This window comes from Dipodomys ordii, unplaced genomic scaffold (assembly GCF_000151885.1).
Source record: "Dipodomys ordii isolate 6190 unplaced genomic scaffold, Dord_2.0 Scaffold2, whole genome shotgun sequence".
NCBI classification, from domain to species: domain Eukaryota; kingdom Metazoa; phylum Chordata; class Mammalia; order Rodentia; family Heteromyidae; genus Dipodomys; species Dipodomys ordii.
The window spans coordinates 9,849,099-9,869,130 of record NW_012267218.1 but is presented as its reverse complement, the minus strand read 5'-3'; the positions used below and the strand labels follow the sequence as shown (position 1 = coordinate 9,869,130).

General features: G+C 46.2%; 1 protein-coding gene across 1 annotated transcript in view; it reads right to left on the bottom strand.

Moving 5' to 3' along the window:
- Fbln5 (fibulin 5) overlaps positions 1 to 20,032 on the bottom strand; it is a 67,796-nt gene that overhangs the window by 14,820 nt on the left and 32,944 nt on the right. Inside the window, exons 5-7 of the mRNA XM_013016760.1 lie at positions 9,554 to 9,676; positions 6,182 to 6,298; positions 2,547 to 2,666 (exon numbers count right to left, since the gene is read on the bottom strand). Coding sequence (XP_012872214.1) covers positions 2,547 to 2,666; positions 6,182 to 6,298; positions 9,554 to 9,676 — 360 coding nt within the window. The remainder of the gene's footprint in view (positions 1 to 2,546; positions 2,667 to 6,181; positions 6,299 to 9,553; positions 9,677 to 20,032) is intronic.

Here is a 20,032-nt window from a genome sequence, read left to right as displayed (position 1 = left end):
TTGGCCATTTTAGGAAACGTGAGTCAAATGAAAATCCTTGCCAAGCCAGCAAGGATTTGAGTTCTTCAAGAAGTTATAAAAAGTCTGCATGGATAGAAATATCACAGCCAAAGTCCTTGTACAATCAATACATGCTAATTTATTAAAAAATAATAATAAGAGCAAGGTGCCCGTGGCTCATGCCTGTAATCCTAGCTACTCAGGAGCTGAGGATTGCGGTTCAAAGCCAGCCCCGGCAGGAAAGTCTGTGAGACTCTTATCTCCAATTAGCCATCAGAAAACAGGAAGTGGCTCAAGTGGTAGAGTGCATGCTTTGAGCTGAAGAGTTGAGGGACAGTGTCCAGGCCCAGAGTTCAAGCCCCATGTCTGAACCCCCCAAAAAATTAATTAATTAAAAATAAGGGAAAGAAGATAATCCAAAAGTTCTGAAGATTTCCTTAGGGGAGTAAAGGTCAACTACTGTTTTTATGAGACATGCTCTTATAGCCACTGAATGAAGGTGGTTAGTTAACTGGGTGGTTGTTGAACTAGGAGTAAACAGGCTCAGAAAATTCCTTGGCTAAAGAAAGGCGCAAACAATAGAGGCAGAACTTGAACTTAGCTCCATTTGGCTCGGGAATCTCTCATACTGGCTCCACAGGTGGCCAGTAAATAAGTGCCTGTGGATCTGCAAGCAATTCTGGAGAAAGAACAACCCCATCTTGTAAGCTGAACGTCCCATACCTTTGGTTTCATGGCCCAGATTCCCCAAGGAGCACCACAGTGGGGAACGGAAATCTAAGAAGAAAGTGGCCTTTCATGCTGCTGAGTATTTTTTTTTTTTACTGCGTCTAGGACTTTAATCAGGCCAAGGTTCTCTGTAACTGTCTGCTTGGGGCTCTGACAGGCAGGGCCTGGCTCTGGCTAGCAAGAGGCTCTCATTTGTTTCTGAGAATTCGATCTCTAGAACACTTTAGCTTCCCCTGAAGCTAATAAACAAATCTCATTCATAGCCCAGGTCAGTTCCTGTCACAATTTCCATTGTGTAGAACAAAAGGATTTTCACACCCTTAGCACAGCCCACTTATCTTGGAAAGTACAGGGAAGCATTATTAATTCCGACTTCACTAATGATAACTCTTGATATTGAAAAGTAGATGGAATGGATTTTACTTTTATGTAACACTTACAAAAGAGACAGGAAGAGGGGAGGGAAAGTTGTTCCTGGCTCTGTATGAGATGTTACAGAGTAAACACAGGCCAAAAGTGGCCCTATTCTCAAAAGAGTTAATAGTTTATCAATAGTTTTGTAACTACTGAGGAAATTAAAGCTTAACTTTCTGGGGAAAGGAGGAGGTTAATAGGAGCATTAAAATAGAGTCCACAAACTAACATGGGTAGAGACTGACAACTCATGCTTGAAAAGTCAACAGGCTTGGCATTGGTGGCTCATGCCTGTAATCCTAGCAACTCACGAGGCTGAGATTTGAGGATTACTGTTCAAAGTCAGCTCAGGCACCAAAGTCTGAGAGACTCATCTTCAATTAACCAGCAAAAAATCAGAAGTGGAGTTATGGCTCAAGTGGTAGAGTACCAGACTTGAGTAAATATGCTCACGGGCAGCATCTATGATGAATGAAATAATCTAGATTGAGGAAGATAAATGTTTCATGCCCTCTCTCTCCTATGTGAAATCAAGATCTGAAAATGGAATGGATGACAGGAACGTGGAACTGTTTGAAATATGTGTACGGAAGGGGGGACCCAAGGGAGGAGGGAGAGAGAAAGGGCAGGGTAGTGAGTAAATCTGACAAGTATTTCATATACATGTATGAAAGTAGACCAATGAAACTGGCTAGAAATTGTTTGGAGGGGAGGATAAGAAAGAGTAATAGAGAGGATGGATTTGATTAGATAGTATATTATATGCATGTATGGAGATATCACAATGAAACCACTCTGCAATTAGCGTATGCTAATATAAAAACAGAGAGAAAAAAAAATCTCATTCATTCAACATTCAAGCTTTCATTCACCAGTCCAAGAACTATTGATTACATGCCCACTTAAGTGCCAGGCCCAGAATTGGGTATTGCTTATTGGTAGATTGAAAAAGCTCACAAAATATATGCACTTATGTACAGGATTTATTTATTCAATCCCTCCTACCTAAATGAGCTATGCAATTATCCCTGAGGCACTGCTTTCTATAAATACAACCTGTGCTACCCCAGGACTTGGAGCAGTGCTGGGTGAGAACAGAGCTCACATACTAACAGGCAAAGTTGGGTGACTCCCTTCCTCATTAACCTCATCTCAGACCTGCACAGTTCCTCCACTGACTTTTGCATTAAGGGTCAGATGACCAGTAAAGTTAGACTCCACCCACCCACCTCACAGGTTCATCTCTTTTCTGGTGTGATTGTAATCCTATGACACTGGGAATCATCTCTAACTTTCCTGGACTTGTGTCCAGGAAATGAGAGGAAACATCTGTGAAGGAAATCCTTGCCCCACATCCCTATACCCTATATACAGATGGAAATCTCCAATGCCAGGCCCATTACCACTGCAATTGACGCCATCATCCTCCAGTTCATATCCTGGGTCACAGCGGCAGATGAAAGAGCCATAGGTGTTGACACAAGTTTGCACGCAAGGGTTCTCAGTTGCACACTCGTTCACATCTGCAGAAAGCCAAAATACATCACTGACTTCATACAACAGAATAGCCACACTCGCAAAGAAGAAAACCCGCACCAGCAACAAAAATCTATTATGGCTAGAAGCACAGACTTATAGGTACCAAGGATCTCCATCTAGGACCTATCGAATTACAATGTCAGACTATTGTCCACTGGAGGACTAGGGCCTTTATGTGCAGGCCCTTCTGGGATAGCCAATCAGGAAGGGAGAGAAACAGCATATATACACAACAAAGGTGAATATATGTATATCATTTGTACATATTCTTGTTAACAAATCTGCTATCTAAAGGTCACCCACAGTTTCCAGATAGTACTTATTCTTTCCCTACATTTGATCACTAATGAGCCTTCCACTCATCCTTACTATTTGTGACTAATCTAATAATATATTTATTATGTAGAAGTAGCTCCAACTACCTGAATCCTTATTAAAACAAACAAACAAACAAACAAGCCGGGCGCTGGTGGCTCACGCCTGTAATCCTAGCTACTCAGGAGGCTGAGATCTGAGGATCGCGGTTCAAAGCCAGCCCAGGCAGGAGAAACCATGAGACTCCTATCTCCAATAAACCACCAGAAAACCGGAAGTGTCGCTGTAGCTCAAGTGGTAAAGCGCTCGCCTTGAGCTGAAGAGCTGAGGGACAGCGCCCAGGCCCAGAGTTCAAGCCCCACGACCGACAAAAAAACAAAAAACCAACAACTCTGCTTTGGGACCATTTTGTAGGTTCAGTAGGCTAAGATGACCATAAATGGGGCATTCATCAGCTTGAGCATGGTGGTCATTTCCTATCAAAACTAATGAAATTATGTTTCTGCAATAGTGAACTTTATTGTACATCAAATTCTACATCAACAAAGCGATGTAGATGCTGTTGTAGATTGAGCCAGGCCCCAGTCCACATGCTAACAAGATCTTGGTTGGAAGTAGAACATGAGTCAAGGGTCTTTCCACAATCCACAAGATTCATATCTCATGGCGTCTTAGGATGACAGAGACAAGGGGAGCCTTTCTGATGTTGGCATTGATCGGCCCTCTACCAGCGTCATATACTCCACATGCCAATGACTGAGATGCCCACTGGGGGGTCTTCTGCCCAGCTCAACTACTTAAGGTTCTGAATAGTGTGTTCTCAGAAGCTAAGATCTTCATGGTGTGAGTTTGAGGGGCTCTACACAAAACAAAGGATTAATCTCATGCTCACAAAGCTCCTGAATTCTGCTGTCTTTGGAGCTCTCAAAGGAAAGAAATAAATGAATTCCCTGTAGCACAGGCCCACTGAGATTCCAGTCTTCTCTGGTGACCATGTGAGGTTGAATTTTCTCCACCTGGGCTCAGCAGAAATCCCATTGCTTAAACTGAGTGTTGAGGTCACATGGGCCAGTGCTAGAATAGATCAGGATGGAATTCCCCAGCTTCTGGCTCCACACGGGTCACATAGAAATAAATGAGCTCAGCCGTATCCTCCCAAAGCTCACAGAGGCTTCTGAGAACAGAACTGAAAAGATCCCAGCCTCTGGGCCTAACTGCCCTTCCCTGCTAGCCCTCGCCGAAGTGCCCCTCTACATCCTGAGAGGGTAACGCCTGATGTGCAAGGTTGGGAAGCTCACCCTTGCTTTCTCTCTCAACTTCATCATCACCTGAATGCCTGACTTTTGTCAATTGTCTTAGCCTATTTGAGCCTGGACTTCCTTATCAATGAGCAGGACCACAAACACCTGCCTGCCTATTGTTAGGATTCAGTGAGGATAACAGCCATACCATGCTTTGAGGAGGATAAGCTCTCTTTCACATGGGTGAGGGGCTGAGATGGCAAAAACTCCATGGCGGCCAGGTGCTGCTGGCTCACGCCTGTAATCCTAGCTACTCAGGAGGCTGAGATCTGAGGATTGCGGTTCAAAGCCAGCCCGGGCAAGAAAGTCCATGAAACTCTTATCTCTAATAAGCCACCAGAAAACTGGAAGTGGCTCTGTGGCTCACGTGGAAGAGTGCTGGCCTTGAGCTGAAGAGCTGGGGGACAGTGCATGACCGACCAAAAAAAAAAAAGCTCCACAGTCCATCATAATCTGTATTGCCTACTACTGCTGACACAACATCCCGGTGGCTTCATGCCCAGATCCAAGTGCCTGCTGTTTTATCACACTGCTGGGGTTGGCATTGCCAAATGTATTAACTGCTCTTTGTCACACATCCGTCTCTGAGAGGCCTAAGGACACATGTGGCTTTTGGCTTTGCTATGCATGGCTGCCCCTCTGGAGGTACTGGCTGGGTTGCACCGTGCCAACCTCTGAGGGAAAAATCTGGGCTGGCACCTCCAGGGCCCAGCCTTGGCACCAAGAAGTCGGCATCTGCCCTAAGCAGCTTATCGCAACAGCAGAGGAGCCAGGCACCCGCTCCCTGCTCCAATGGGAAGGAAGGGCCCTGCTCTCAACTTCCTCAACCTCCAGGCCGGGCTCTGTTCTCACAAGAAAACCACTTCTCCTGGCAAGAGGAGCCCGGCAGAGACTTTTTGGAACAATTAGCCGAACCAGCTTTGGAGGCAAGCCTCACAACGAATCCAGATTCAAACCCTTGAACGCTGATGCCTTCCTGTTTACCCAGTGATTTAGATATGATTAAACTAATGGAGACATAATATCCTCTGACTGGCTGGCCAGGAGCCTGAGAGCCAGAACTCACTCAAATAGTGTGACAAGTAAACGGGCCCAGTGGAACCTGGTGGCCGGCTCCAACAAAGACCTCATTCTGATCTCTGATGCTGCCAGGGACCCGGGGGCCTGGCCGGGGCTAGGGTGGGGAGCCTGGGGGCCAGAACGTGTCCTGTGTTAATTCCCTGAGTCTTTAGTCTCTTGTTCACTTCCTGAGAAGAAATCTTCTGATGGAAACAGAGATAGACACGCAGCTTGCTTTTCTTACTGATCAACATTCAAAGTGAACATGTGAAACCAGAAAGTGCCTTTCATTCCAACTTCTCAGGCCATGCTGAGAAAAGTATCTTCCACCTGGCCCCCTCCAACTCTTTCCTAGGCAACAGACCCCCTCCTGGCATAGGTCAGAGGGGAAAACCTCGTGAGTGACTTTGAAATTATTCACAAACCCTTGCAACATGTGTATGCATTCATTTTGTGATCCATCAGGAGACAGAGGACCCTCAGATCCCTCACTGGTCCTCCGTAACTGAACTTAGGGATACAGGACATGTGAGAAATTGTCTGATAAGTTAGAAAGCTACTGGCTAGCAAACACAGAAAGAGAGGCAGCTCCACAAACCCGACGACTGTAATTCTGGACTCTACAATACTCAGAGCACCTTCTGAGCTGTTTCACATTACTCCAGTTCAGGTCTCAGGTTTCTGTAAGCCACGGGGATGAGGGAGACGTGACAAGGATTAGGAATCCACTTTAACGACCGTGTTTCACAGACAGGAATAGTCATGCTCTGAAAGAGACTGCATCTCTTATTTCATACCACGTCCAAGTTCTGCACATCACATACCTTGGCAAGACCTTCCATCCTCATTGAGGGTGAAACCAGGGTTGCATGTGCAGGAATACGATCCAGGAACATTTGCACAGAGCTGCTGGCAGTAACCATAGCGACATTCATCAATGTCTGGAAACAGAAATACAAGCAGGTAAGACAGCTCTCCCGGACACCATCACCAGGGTGATGTGTCAGGAAAGAAGTACCAAGAATAGAGCTGCCCTCTGGGTTATAAGAGTCCACCACTGTGTACGCATTATCCTGCCCATGTAATTGTAACCCCTCTGTACAGTATGTTCACAAATAAAATAAAATTAAATTAAAAAAAAAAGAGTCCACCACTGTACAAACCATTGACCTCACGGAACCCTCTTGGTTTCATGAATACCTAAACCTCTCCTGAAAGTTACTGCAAGAAATGTCTTCTTTGAGTAGGCAAGATGGCATCCCCAAGTTTATGAAAGTCTAAGAGGTAACAAAGATTTCTGCAACATGAAGGTTTGGCTCTGATTCCATCCGAACCTCTCACTGCCCTGGGAAGGGACATGTTAGTTTAACATGTCTGAAGAATTCACAGCAGTGCTCCAGCGTGCTCCCTGCCCAGCCCATGAACAATTAATATGTGCAGCTGTCAGGAACAAGAGCTGCTGTAGGCCAGGATGAGCTCTGCAGGGCTCCAGGGAGCCCTAGGAATCCACTAACCCAAGGATGTCCGCATTCCCATTGGCTCTTGTTCTTGCACTGGAGCAGACATAAAACTCTGGATAAACCCACTTCTTCTGAGCCATAGCTGGACTTCCTAGGGGAGGCAGCAGTGCAGTGGTGAACGGAGCTGTTCAGCAGAGCTGGGTAATCTGACCTCCCTCTCTGTCACATATGCCAACACACAGGGAGCTTGATGTCAGCAGGAGAGCACTTCTTAGAGTGCCTGGTTAAGGGGGTGCTGGGCTAGACAATCCATTCCTGTAAGGCAAGGTGTCTTGAAAGAACCCATCAGCCTCTGGGAGGCGACGGTGGCCTCACTGTACAGAGTCCTACCAGTGCATCCGATTGAAGCTAGAACGAGTCCTATTCTCATTCCTTCTTCTCCCACGAAATACCCACATTCCCACCATATCCTTGGAAGCCTCTGGATTAAGCTCGCACCTCAGCCTCTGCTGTCAGCTTCTTCTACCTGCCGTCGAAAAGCATTCTACTTTCCTGACCCCATCTCAAGCTTCTGCTTCTTATTCAATCCTCATCAGATTCTAGGCCCTGTCTTGTGACTATATTTTCTCTGACACCAGCTATGTCTAACCTGGCCCAGCCCACTGCCCTCTGAAGGCTGAGCAGCTCCTGCTTGGAAAGCCCATTCGCTTGTACAAGTTCTTCCCATGGTGCAGTTGGGCAGGTCATCCACACCTGGGGAAGCAGCAGGGGTCAACGAGGAGACCTTTCTTCTGGGAGTGCCTGGGAAGAAAGGCAGCCCCTGTCTCTCCTTTTCCTGTGAAACTAATGCCTCCAAAGGTGCACAGAAGGCTTGACAGGTAGCCAGCCATGGAATGTGCATTTGGAAAGAGAAAGAAAAGTTTGGCCCAGTTATGAGTTCCGCCACAGTCAGGAATGGTCTTCAACTTACATGTGAGCATGAGTGGGCTGTGCCACACATAGCACTGCATTAGGCCCCCGTGATCACCCCTCCCCAGATTTTCCACTCTGGGGAAGAGAACAAGCCCTCCCAGGTAGAGGAATGTCTCTGTTGTTGGCACCCCTCACATGGAAGGGTTTCTTAGTCCTAGGGTTTCTATAATGGGCCACTGTACCCTGGTTTCCTCTACCTCTCTAGCACCCCTTGCTGGTGGGAAAAAAAAAACATGTGTGCAGCAAGACCTCATGCTAAACCCAACTGACTCTTTGTCCCAAATTCTCCTCTTCTTTGAGCTTATCTCCATCCCTATTAAAGTCAGATGACATAATATCTAATCTCTCTTTCCAGCTCTGAAATCCTACATGTGAAGTTCCTGTGCAAACAACTGTCTCTCATGGATCTGCTTATGTTCAGATCAGCAGCATCAGATTTTCCGTTAAGAGCAGAGGTTCTAATGCACAGGGGCTGTCATATTCACGAATGCCCGAGTGCACGAGCTCTTCTGTGCATGTCGGGAAAGGAGAAGCAGGCCAAGTCTAGGCGGCTTATCAGAACATGTTGGGCAGGTCAAGGGAACAGACCCAAATGTAGACTCAACCAAGACAGACTTGGAACGAGCCTCCTTTGTAATTTTTCCCCCTTTTTTTTCTTTTCTTTCCTTTCCTTTTCTTCTTTTCTTTTCTTTTTGGTACCAGTTGTGGGGCTTGAACTCAGAGCCTTGGCACTGTCCCTTAGCTTTTGCGATCAAGGCTAACATTCTACCATTTGATCCATAGCTCCATTTCCAGATTTGGGGTGGTCAACTGTAGATCATAGTTTCACAGGCTTTCTGTCTGGACTGGCTTCAAACTGCAACCCTCAGACCTTAGTCTCCCAAGTAACTAGCATTGCAGCCACGAACCAGGCTTCCCTCTCTTGTCAGCTCTCTTTCCCTCTCTCTCTTTTTCTCCCTCTTTCCCCCTCCCCATGTTCCCTTCCCCATTTCCCTTCCCTCTGCCCTCCTTTCTCCCTCCCTCCCTGCCTCCCTCCAGGATTGACTTTCAGGCAATAGAATAATGTCTTAGGCCATTTAAACTAGAAGGACTTTTCCAAGAAAATACAGCCTCAAAAATCACACCCTAGAAGTAGAAATTGAAGTGACAGCTAGAGATTGCCATGGATTCGTTCACTTGGCTAAACCAAGTCTAGATGGGAGGAGAGGAGAAAAGCCCTCCAGTAAAAATAAACAGAAAGATCGCGTGGCAGGTGGCAACTGCAAGAGGCAAAATTCTCAGTTGGTGACAGCTGACTCCTTTGGGATGGAAAGAAAGATTATAGCTAATGGGGTGGGCACTGTGGGGGGCAGACTCTGGGGCGGGCATCAGGGATGATTCTGGAAGGAGGTGATGTCTGATTGGAATCTACCGATTGTCTTTTGAGGTATGGAATATCTCTGTAACTAATCACAAGTATTCCCTTGGCTTAGTTTTATTTCTAAGTAGAACAGAACATCCCTCACTTCTATCCCTTCCTGAAGGAAGGGATACACTTCCTGAAGGTAGGGAGAAGGACTAGGTAAAATCAAACTTGAGCCCCTAAAAAAGCCTTCAAAAGCCATAATGATGATATAATAGTGCTGGCGGCCAATGACTGCAGTTGGTGGTGATACAGGTAAGCCCATTCATGGCTTTCCACACCACCCACCTATGCCCACATCTCACCGTATCCTTGGCAACCACCCACTTCCCAGAGTCCCTGTGAGCCCCAGGAGCTCTTACCTAAGCACTGGCCTTCCAAAAGCCAGTAGCCATCCGTGCAGGAGCAAGTGTACCCGCCCTCCGTGTTGATGCAGATCTGGGTGGGGTTGCACTGGTGAGAGTCCGTTGCACACTCATCCACGTCTGTAACACACAAATATTCCAGAGAATGTCACTTGCATCTTCTTAAGGGCCTGGGAGCCACCAGGTGCCAGCTGCTTGTCTGTGGTAGGTGAGACGCCGTGAATGTTGTTTCTACCCAGGAGATGCAAGCGTCCCCTGATAGGCACTGTTAGGAAGACACTGGTGTCCAATTGAGGGGGGGGAGCAGGACTAGTGTGCTTCCATAAAGGGGAGCAGCTGAGACGGGAACACATAGCTTTTGGCACTCTTCTGCTTTACTATGCCCTTGCTCTCCGAAAGGACGCCACCTAGACAACAACCACGGCTTGATTTAGAAAGGCATTCCGTATTAGATTTATTTGTTTGCACATTAAAGAGGGTTCTGTGTGCACAAGACTCTGCCATCCACTGAGAGCCTAGCAGAAGAAAAGGAAATGTTCCCTGCCACCAGAAACCTGACTGTATTTGTCCGGGAAAACCATTTGGATGAATGCTCCCTGGGCTTCCTGGAGCCTTTGGTTTTCTGGGCTAACAGAAGGATTGGAGTGAAAACACGCACCCATCAGGTTCATCCCTGCTCCTGAATGGACAGCTTTAGGGGACAGAGGTGAAGTCCCATCCACAGCTCTGTCTCCAGGGTGTCTGGTGCAGGCGCTGTCTGTGCTCTAAACGTCCTTCCTCCCTCTCTCCCCTCGCTGTGCTTGACAGGAATGCACCCCAGATCCTGGGAAGAAACTCCTGATGGAAGTCTCACTTTGATCTAAAAGAGGAGACATTTTGCTAAGTGTCCATGCATGGATGCACTCCAGAAAGATCCATGGAGCAATCAGGATCTGCCTGACCACCTCTAAGGCCTTTCTGCTTTGTTGCCTCCTCTCCTCTCCTCTCTCCTTTCCCCTCCCCTCCTGCCCCCTCCCTCCTCCTCCCCTTCCTTTCCTTGTCTCCCCTTCCCACCAGCACCTTCCTGTTCTTCCACTTCACTGCAGGGTTTGCTCCTCTATAGCCTCTCCTCTACCAAACAGGCCATTGTGCATTTGGAAATAACATTAAAGGCTTCCATTCACCAGTGGCTTCTGCTCACTCTTATTCTCATTGTACTTTAGTGAACCCACTTTACAGATGGGAAAACTGAGCCAAGAGAGCTAATAGGCACCAAGCCAAAAGCTGAGCCCAGGCCTCTTTGCCTATTTGACTCAAGGCCACTCTGTGCATGAATGACCAAGGACATGGTTAGGATTCAGCAGAATGGGCGCGGGGGGGGGAGCAGCAGAACTTGGAGAGAGCACTGAGCTTTTGCTTCATTTCCCATCTTGACAGCTTTATTCTCATCCACTCAGATGAACACTTAGAATATGTGTGGTGGAAGTGAAGGGACCAAGGCCCAAGAGTGTGAGCTTCCTGAGACAGAGCTTTATACAGCACAGGCCAGCACAGCAATAGGAAATTTTCAACCAAGTAAGCAATGAAGTCTCATGACACCTCCACAAACCACCAACCACGGGCAACAACTTGATATTAACAGCACTGATCCGCTGTCACTCCCACGTGACCGGATGGAGCGGTCTTCCCTCCTCTCAGCAGAGATCACCTCCAAGAGCCTGCCTCCAAGATGGTGGCGCCTTTCTTCCATTCTCAGGCTCTGCCTATATAAAGTCTCAGCATAAAGGCCCAGCCCAGTTCTCAGTTGAAAACTCCTGCCCTGTCCTTCTCCTCTCTTTCACCCCAGCTCTGCCCACCGAGCTAGGCTTCCCAGGGGAACCAGGGAATAATGCTTGGCCAGTGGCTGTTCCTGCCCCAATCCATACTGAAGCCTATGATAATAAATAATGCTGCTATCAGCCAGTACATATTTATATTTTCTCGGTGGGGAGTGATGGATGACAATTGTACCCTGGGAACAGCATTGCCTTAGGGATTTGTGTTTCTTTTCCTGCCTTGATGGGACTGAAGGGTGAGAAAGACCAAGGCGATCACAAGTTCCCATGACTCTGTGTTTGTGTGACTTGTGGCACACACAATGTGCCCACAGCATCCTCGAGAGAGAAAAACCAACAGCACACGCACAAATCAGACTGGGCTTAGAAGCCACATAGGACCTAAATGTGGGTGCACATGCACACTAGCATGTTCAAAGTATTCAGGCCTACAAACAACATCTTTGAACTCCATCTTCCAAACAAAAATAAAAACAAAACCTCTACCAATTTTAAACTGGGCACAGGTGGCTCACACCTATAAGACTAGCTACTCAGGAGAGAAGAGGATCATGGTTCAAAGTCAGCCCAGGCAGACAAGTCCAAGACTCTTATCTCTAATTGATCAGCAAAAGGCAGAAAGTAGCTGGGCACTGGTGGAGTATGCCTATCATCCTTGATACTCAGGAGGCTGAGATCTGAGGATTGCAATTCGAAGCCAGCCCCAGCAGAAAAATCCCCATGAGACCCTTATCTCCAGTTAGCCACTCAAAAACTGATAGTGGAGCTGGGGCTCAAAGTGGTAGAGCACTGGCCTTGAGCAAAAGAGCTCAGGAATAGCACTCAGGCCCTGGGTTCAAGCCCCATGACCAACAAGAAAAAAAAAAAAAAGGAAGAAAGTAGCATTGTAGCTCAAGTGGCAGAACACCAATCTTGAGTGAAAAAAGCATGCTGTCCTGAGTTCAAGCCCTGGACACACACACACACACACACACACACACACACATACACACACACACACACACACACACTTGTTCCAAGCTAACACAGCCAGATTGATGGTACCTCACTTCTGTTGATATATGTGTAAAAATTCAAAATTGAACTTTCACTAATCCATCGACTGGATTGTCCATATAAAGTATACTCTGAGAACTCGGCAAGCATGTGGAGTCTGAAGTGTGTAGCCTATCATTATTTCCTCAGAGCATAGCTGGTGTAACACTGTCTATGGAACAGGCTCAGTCACTACTGTCTGAATTGTCCATTCATGAGGTTTTAAGCCCCCAGATGGGCTTTTCCCAGCCAATCTGTCTCCTGACAGGCCCAGCGTGGTCTGGGCACTTGAAATGTAGCTCTTGCCCCTTCCCGCCCCCACCACCGTCACCCACACCCCTGATGGAGCTCAAACTGGGAATGTTCGCACAGTGGGTTTCCACATCACATGTTCCAGCTCTGGGCTGGATTGCTTACATTAAATACATTTGACTTAAATAACAGAAGGAAAAATACATCGAACCACTCCAAGGACATTCTTTGGCAAGGCCTCCACTTCTGCATCAGTGGAAAAGTACAAGTTTCGGCAACCTGAGCAAGTGTCATTATACTCGTGTGCAAATTGGGTCTTATTTCCTTCCCTGTGTAATAGCCTGGAGAAAAGAATGCCCCTGTGCTTGCAATCATTCATTCACTCACCCGTTCATTTGTTCTTCATGTTCTAAACTCTGTGTGTGTGTGTGTGTGTGTGTGTGTGTGTGTCCTTCTAATTCTCCAGGCCAATCAGGAAAGCCAATTTCATCCATAGTCCCTCCCACTGGGACTTTACCCTGCTTCCTCTCAGGAGCTAACCCTCCACCCTACTCCCTGGCCAGCTGCCTGGGAACTTGGAGGATTTTACCATAGCAACGGTGGCTTGTTTCTCCCACATGGGTCAATAGCCATCCACTGTCCAGGTGGCTAGCACACTTGCAACTAGAGGAAGGTGCTCACTGAATTTTCTGGAACCTAGAAAAAACTTAGTATTGCTCCTTCCTGGGAAGAAAGCATCATGTGCAGGAAGCAGCTGACCCAGGAAGCTGTCACTCCTTCTTTTACACGTCCCCAACTGCATATCAAGCTACGCATGGGCAGGTGTGCTGAGGCCATGTGAATAAAGGAATGTTCTTTAAGCCCAGTTCAGTTCTCATAGAGGCTGCAGATGGAGAAACCAGCCTCAAGACATCACAGTACAACTGTTCAACGATTCTGAGGACAATAAGATGACCAGTTCTTTCCCTTCTGGCTCAAGAGACATCACAAAAAGGGACCATAAGCTGGGCGCTGGTGGCTCATGCCCGTAATCCTAGCTACTCAGGAGGCTGGGATCTGAGGATCACGGTTCAAAGTCAGCCCGGGCAGGAAAGTCCATGAGACTCTTATCTCCAATAAATCACTAGAAAACCAGAAGTGGCACTGTGGTTCAAGCAGTAGAGCACTCGCCTTGAGCTGAAGAGCTTAGGGACAGTGCCCAAGCCCAGAGTTCAAGCCCCACAATCGACCAAAAAAAAAAGAAAGAAAGAAAAGAAAAGGGACCACAGCACACGATCTCCTGTAAGGTTTAGTCCTTCAACTTGGTGGGCATAGCACTGTTGGTTTATGCCCATTGTGTGTCCTCTCCTTAGGAGACGGCTACGTCTCACTTTTCTACCCCATATAAAATGGTTCCAAGCTGGGTGCTGACAGCTCACCCCTATAATTCTAGCTCAGAAGGCTGAGATTTGAAGGATCAAGGTTTGGAGCCAGCCTAGGTAGAAAAGTTCACTAAACTCTGTCTCAATAATAGTAATAGCTGGGCGCTAGTGGTTCATACCTGTAATCCTAGCTACTCAGGAACCTGAGATCTGAGGATCATGATTCAAAGCCAGCCTGGGCAGGAAAGTTCATGAGACTTTTATCTCCAATTAACCACCAGAAAACCAGAAGTGAGCTGAAGAGCTTAGGGACAGCACCTAGGCCCAGAGTTTAAGACCCGCAACTGTAAAATAATAACAATAATAATAATGATAATGATGATGAAAAACAGCTGAAGGTATGGCACAAGTGGTAGAGCATCAGCTGAGTAAGCGAGTCAAGTTAGGTCAAGTCCCTGAGTTCAAACCCTAGTGCTGCCAAAAAACAAAAATGTTTTTAATGGCTCCAAGAACAATTCTAGTGTTAATGTGCAGTTTAATACATAGAAATTTCCATAGGTAGTTACAACAAACTTAATGTACTGCCACAAATAGCTGTGAATGTTTCAGCATAAAGAGCACGCATATGCAGGCCAACTATTTATTGTATTTGAATGTGTCTATTATGTAGACATGCATTTATATTTCCACATTTATTCCTGAAATTTAAAGAGAAAATGCCCAGACTGTTTGCCTAATACAAATCCTAGATGAAATAAAAACCTCTTTAAACTGTGCAAAACAAAGCATGAATGGTTCCTCTGTGTCCATGGGAAAACATATTTGAAGTCATTCTCTCTGCACCAGGAAAAAATAAAAAGGCTAAGATCTCCCCAGAAAAAAAGAATAAGAATTTTGGGGGTGAGCACTGGTGGCTCATGCCTGTAGTTCTAGCTACTCAGGAGGCTGAGATCAAAGGATCATGGTTCAAAGCCAGCTCAGCAAGAAAGTCCATGAGACTCTTATCTCTCATTAACCAGCAAAAAGCTTGAAGTAGGGCTGTGGCTCGAATGTAAAAGCACCAGCCTTGAGCAAAAGAGCCAAGTAAGAGTGCAAGGCCCTGAGTTCAAGTCCCACTACTAGCACCAAAACAAACAAACCACAAAAACTTTGGAAGCAGATATAACTGGGGGGGTGGTAGTGGTTTGTGTCAGCGCTGTTAACTTGATGAACACAGAACCAGTTTGCTAACTTCTCAGATCCTTGAGTGTTCTGAAAAGCAGAAACATCCACACTAAGCACAGTAAGTAGGTGCTCAGGAAATTTTAGTGTCTTCCTGAATGAGGTATCTGGCTTCTTCTACCTGCGGGCCCTGTTCTAGAATTCACCAAAGACACCAAAACCACAGCTCTTCAGCTCGGTGGTCTATGGGATAAGGTTAGGCCTATGCACTCACCACAGCAATGTGCCAGCCATATGATGGGGGTGCGGGTAGGGACACCAGTCACATGGTGGGGGACTGGGATAAGAGGTGAAAAAATGGTGGGGTATATTGCTTCGCAAGGCCTCATTTTCTATCTCTGCACTCAGGCACCAGTGAATCCATTCCAGGACTGTAGGCTTGTAAAACCATAATGTGTATGTGCCCTATGGATTTCCACAGCCATGCGTTCAAATCTTACACCATCTCTGAATCTCTTCCCTTCTCTCCCGCCTCTAAATTCCAATTCTATGAACAAGCCAAGGTTGATGTGGAGAGCGAGAGTCTGTAAGCTCTGCCCAAGGTCTCTGTTCAGTGTGAGAACAGCCAGCAGCCAAAGGCAAACATTCTCGCTGGGTGACATTGGGAGAAGCTGTCCAAAAGCACTTGGAAGAAAGAGTACACCTTTCCAAGGCCTCCATACTTCCTTTTTTGGACATGGCAAAAATCATTTCCTTGGTAGTAAATTTTTACCCAGTGAAATAACATATTTTCCCAGCTTGATTTTGTTCCTCCTTGCCCAAGATAACAGGGTTTGATAAGAGAGCAGAAAATAACAATGGTGCATTCCTATGCCTCCCAGCGAAGCCAGTTTCAGTCCTGCTGCTGGGTTGTGTCGGAGCCATTTTTCAACCAGACCGGCCCAGCCAACGCTGGAAGATACACAAGACCAACTTCCCAAACACCTGTTTAATTAAAGATCTCAGAGCTGGAGAACTCACTCGGTAAGATCCGAGGACATCTGCACTCCATGTGGCTTATGGTCCTGGGCATTCATTAGGAATCACATCTTCCTGTGTATGGCTCTTTTCCCAAAGCTTGATATTTAGCATGGAATACCAAAGCTTGCTCATTTTGCACCTCTAATTAGGCAACAAATATGCAGTCTGTTTTCCAAACAAGTCATTTCCTCTTGGAGAAAAGCAGCTGGAATTGAAGAGCCAATATCTCCGTGGAGATTCTACGTTTCTATCTATGAAGTGAGAGCTTAGAGGAGAATTTTTGCTATGATCATCTAACAGAGACAAACAATGCAAGTAATGAGGATCATATTGTTTGGTTCCTGGGTAATTATTTTCATCCACAGAGTGCTTGGTAAACATCAACTGATGATGGTTGCTTTCAAACTGGGCAGTAAATTGGCCAAGCCCATTTAACTTATGCCAGTGTATGGGCGGACACTGCAGTGGGGGAGGGGAAGCACATGGCTCTTCCTGACTAGCCATCATCAAGATGTTGGGACACTCAGGAAAAGGGACGGCCCATTCTCAATCTAGAAATGGTTTTTCAAGGGAGTGAGGCTTGGGCATTTATGGTGACTGTAAAACTGACAGATCTAAGGCTCAAATATATGTGTGTATACAATATTTATATATGTTACATATACATTATATATATAATATATACATATATGCATATATAATATATATGTATAATATTATCTATATATTAGATAGGTAGATAGATAGCCAGTCCTGGGGCTTGAACTCAGGGCCTGGGCACTATCCCTGAGCTTCTTTTGCTCAAGGCTAGCACTCTACCTCTTGAACCATAGTGCCACTTCTGGCCTTTTCTGTTTATGTGGCACTGAGGAATTGAACCCAGGCTTTCATGTATTTCAGCAAGCACTCTACCACTAAGCCACATTCCCAGCCCTCAAAATATATTTTTCAATTACTAAAATTCTTGTCACTTATTCCCTCAGCAGAGATCTTTTGAATATATATAAGCCAACAGCCCAAACTCTAGCTACCCAAGAGTAGCTTGACTGACAACAGTCTGAATGTACCAAAATGTTTAGTGTACTCCAAGCAACTTGGCTTAGTTTGGGGAGGCATTTAAGAGGCTAGAAGAGAGTTTAAGTACTCAAAAATCAGATGTTGATTCCTAACTGGAATCGTTGTCTCCACTAGCTACAACAGCACAACAGGCCCTTAATAAATGTAAGTTGTACAATGGAGGATCCAACTAACCACAGGCAGAAGACATATGGAACCTGATTATATATACAGACCGCCTCAAATGCTCAAGTCTCCTGCCTTAGCCTCCCAAGTGCTAGGTTTGCAGGTATGCACCAACAGACAGTCATCTTTGTCATTATTCCTGAAACAATTGAGTATAACAACAGTTTATATAAACATTTGCATGCATTTGGTATTATAAATAACCTAGAGATAAATTAAAGGGAAGATATGTGTGAGTATATGCAAAGATGGTGCTATTTTATACAAGAGGCTTGGGTGTCTAAGGATTTGGGCATCAAGATGGGCTTCTGAAACACCAGTCTTCCACAGATACCAGGGACCACTGCATTTTGGGGTGGAGCCTTAGGAAAGCCCTTGCACAGTCTAGCCAAGTGAAGGCATTTCTGGCACACAGAATTCAATTCTGCTGTGATTCAATTACAGTGGCTGGGTGCCTTAACTTAGGGATCTTGCGCCTTGAAAGTTGCTCCCTCCCTTTTGTACTGGTAATGTTTTTGTTTTCTATGAGTGAACTCAATCCTCTGAATCTTAATTACGTTTTTGGAAACACTATCCCTAAGTAATGACCAAGAGTACAAAAATTCCAAGGAAGAGAAAGAATAGTGTCTTTCTTCCAATACGGAGATCTCATTTTCTCCACACACACCCCCACCACACCCCTACCAAATCTCTCATGGGGATTTGAACTCAGCAGCCTTGTGCTCTCACTCTGTTTGATTGATAAGCTGGGACTCTACCCACTTGAGCACAGTTGTGGAGGCTTGGTCTAAGATCAGGGTTCTAGAGGGGCCTCTGAAAAGTCTGGAGAAGGCCTTGACATGGTGGAGAGAGAGAGATCAAGGCTTTCCCTCCCTTCTAAGGGCTGGACCAATCCCTTGGGAAGTCTCCGGCCTCCTGATGTCATCCAAACACCCTCACCTTCCAGGACCCCACCTCCACATCCCATCACACTGGGGACCAGGGCCCCAAATGTAAGTGGAGACAAACACTCAGAGCAAGGTGGTTGGCCTGATGGAGGTAGCTGCTTCCTCTTTTCTCCCAGAAGGGCCTGACATCAAGGTTTGCCCTCAGCAATCATGGCAGGGAGGAATGCTGACCCCAGAAGGAAAAAGATGCATCTTCCTGTCCTCAAATGAGCCGTCCGCAGGACCTCATAGAGCATCACTGGAAAATCCAACCTTATCTCCCCACCTGGAACCAAACGCTCAGCCTGGCACTGGGCTGTGAGAAAACCCAGGTGTGCAAACTCAGCCCAGGCAATTAATCAGTCTAGCAGCAGCAAGAAGCAGCAGAAGCAGCAAGGATTCCCTGCCAGCTCTCTCTCCACGTCTGATAATGGAGTCCTCAGGTGCACTCTTCCCACGCCTTGGGTGAGATGACCACCCTACCACTGGCTCACCAGGACGTGTCTGTGCACCACAGCCTTCTTATCTCTAAAAATGCAGCTACCACCACCTGTCCTCCTAGAGCTTAGGGTTGAGTAGAGAAGACAACATGTACAGCAGGAAGGGTCCAAATTAGGGAAGTGAGCGCAAGTCTTGGCCACTGGGTGATGGTACAGGGAAATGTTCTCGCATCCACCCATTTCTCAAACCCAAGGTCTCTTATGGTAAGAATGAAGTGACGATGGCTCCTTCAAGAGGTGGACCAGTGAGAGACAGGGTGGCACTGTCCAGAAAAAAACACTCATTACCTGATTTATGTAACTGTAACCCCTCTGTGCATCACCTTCATAATGACATGAGGGAGGGAGTACTTATTACCTTATCTATGTAACTGTAACACCTCTGTACACCACCTGTACAATAAATTATTTAAACAAACAGAAAAAAGAGCTAGGCACTGGTGGCTCACACCTGTAATCCTAGCTACTCAGGAGGCTGAGATCTGAGGATCATGGTTCAAAGCTAGCCGGGGCAGAAAAATCTGTGAGACGCTTATCTCCAATTAACCACCAGAGAACCAGAAATAGGGCTGTGGCTCAAGTGGTAAAAAGCTCACGTTGGGCTGAAAAACTGAGGGACAGTGCCCAGGTCCAGAGTTCAAGTCTCACAACTGACCCCCCAAAAAAACAAAAAACAAAAAAGAAGAGGTGGCTCAGTGGTAGAGCGCTTGCCTTTCATGCATGAGGCCCTGGGCTCGATTCCTTAGCACCACATAAGCAGAAAAAGCTGGAAGTGGTGATATGGCTCAAATGGTAGAGTACTAGCCTTGAGCTCAAGAGCTGAAGGACAGTGCCCTGACCCAGAGTTCAGACCCCACAACTAACAAAAAAAAAAAAAGAGAGAGAGAGAGAAAGAAAAGAAATGAACCAGCAAGTGGCTAAGAATACAGAAAGTCCCCCTTACTAATGGATTTATTTAGTACACATGGTTTTGACCAAGTTCAAAATAATAAATAATTATAAAAATGTTCTCCCTCTCCCCAATCTGTGTGTGTGTGTGTGTGACCTAGCTCAGCTGAAGAGAAACTCTTCATTGGATGACCTATTGAGAGGCTCTTTGCCCTTCATTTTCTTTTCCTCTTCTTTCTGTGTGTGTGTGTGTGTGTGTGTGTGTGTGTGTGTGTGT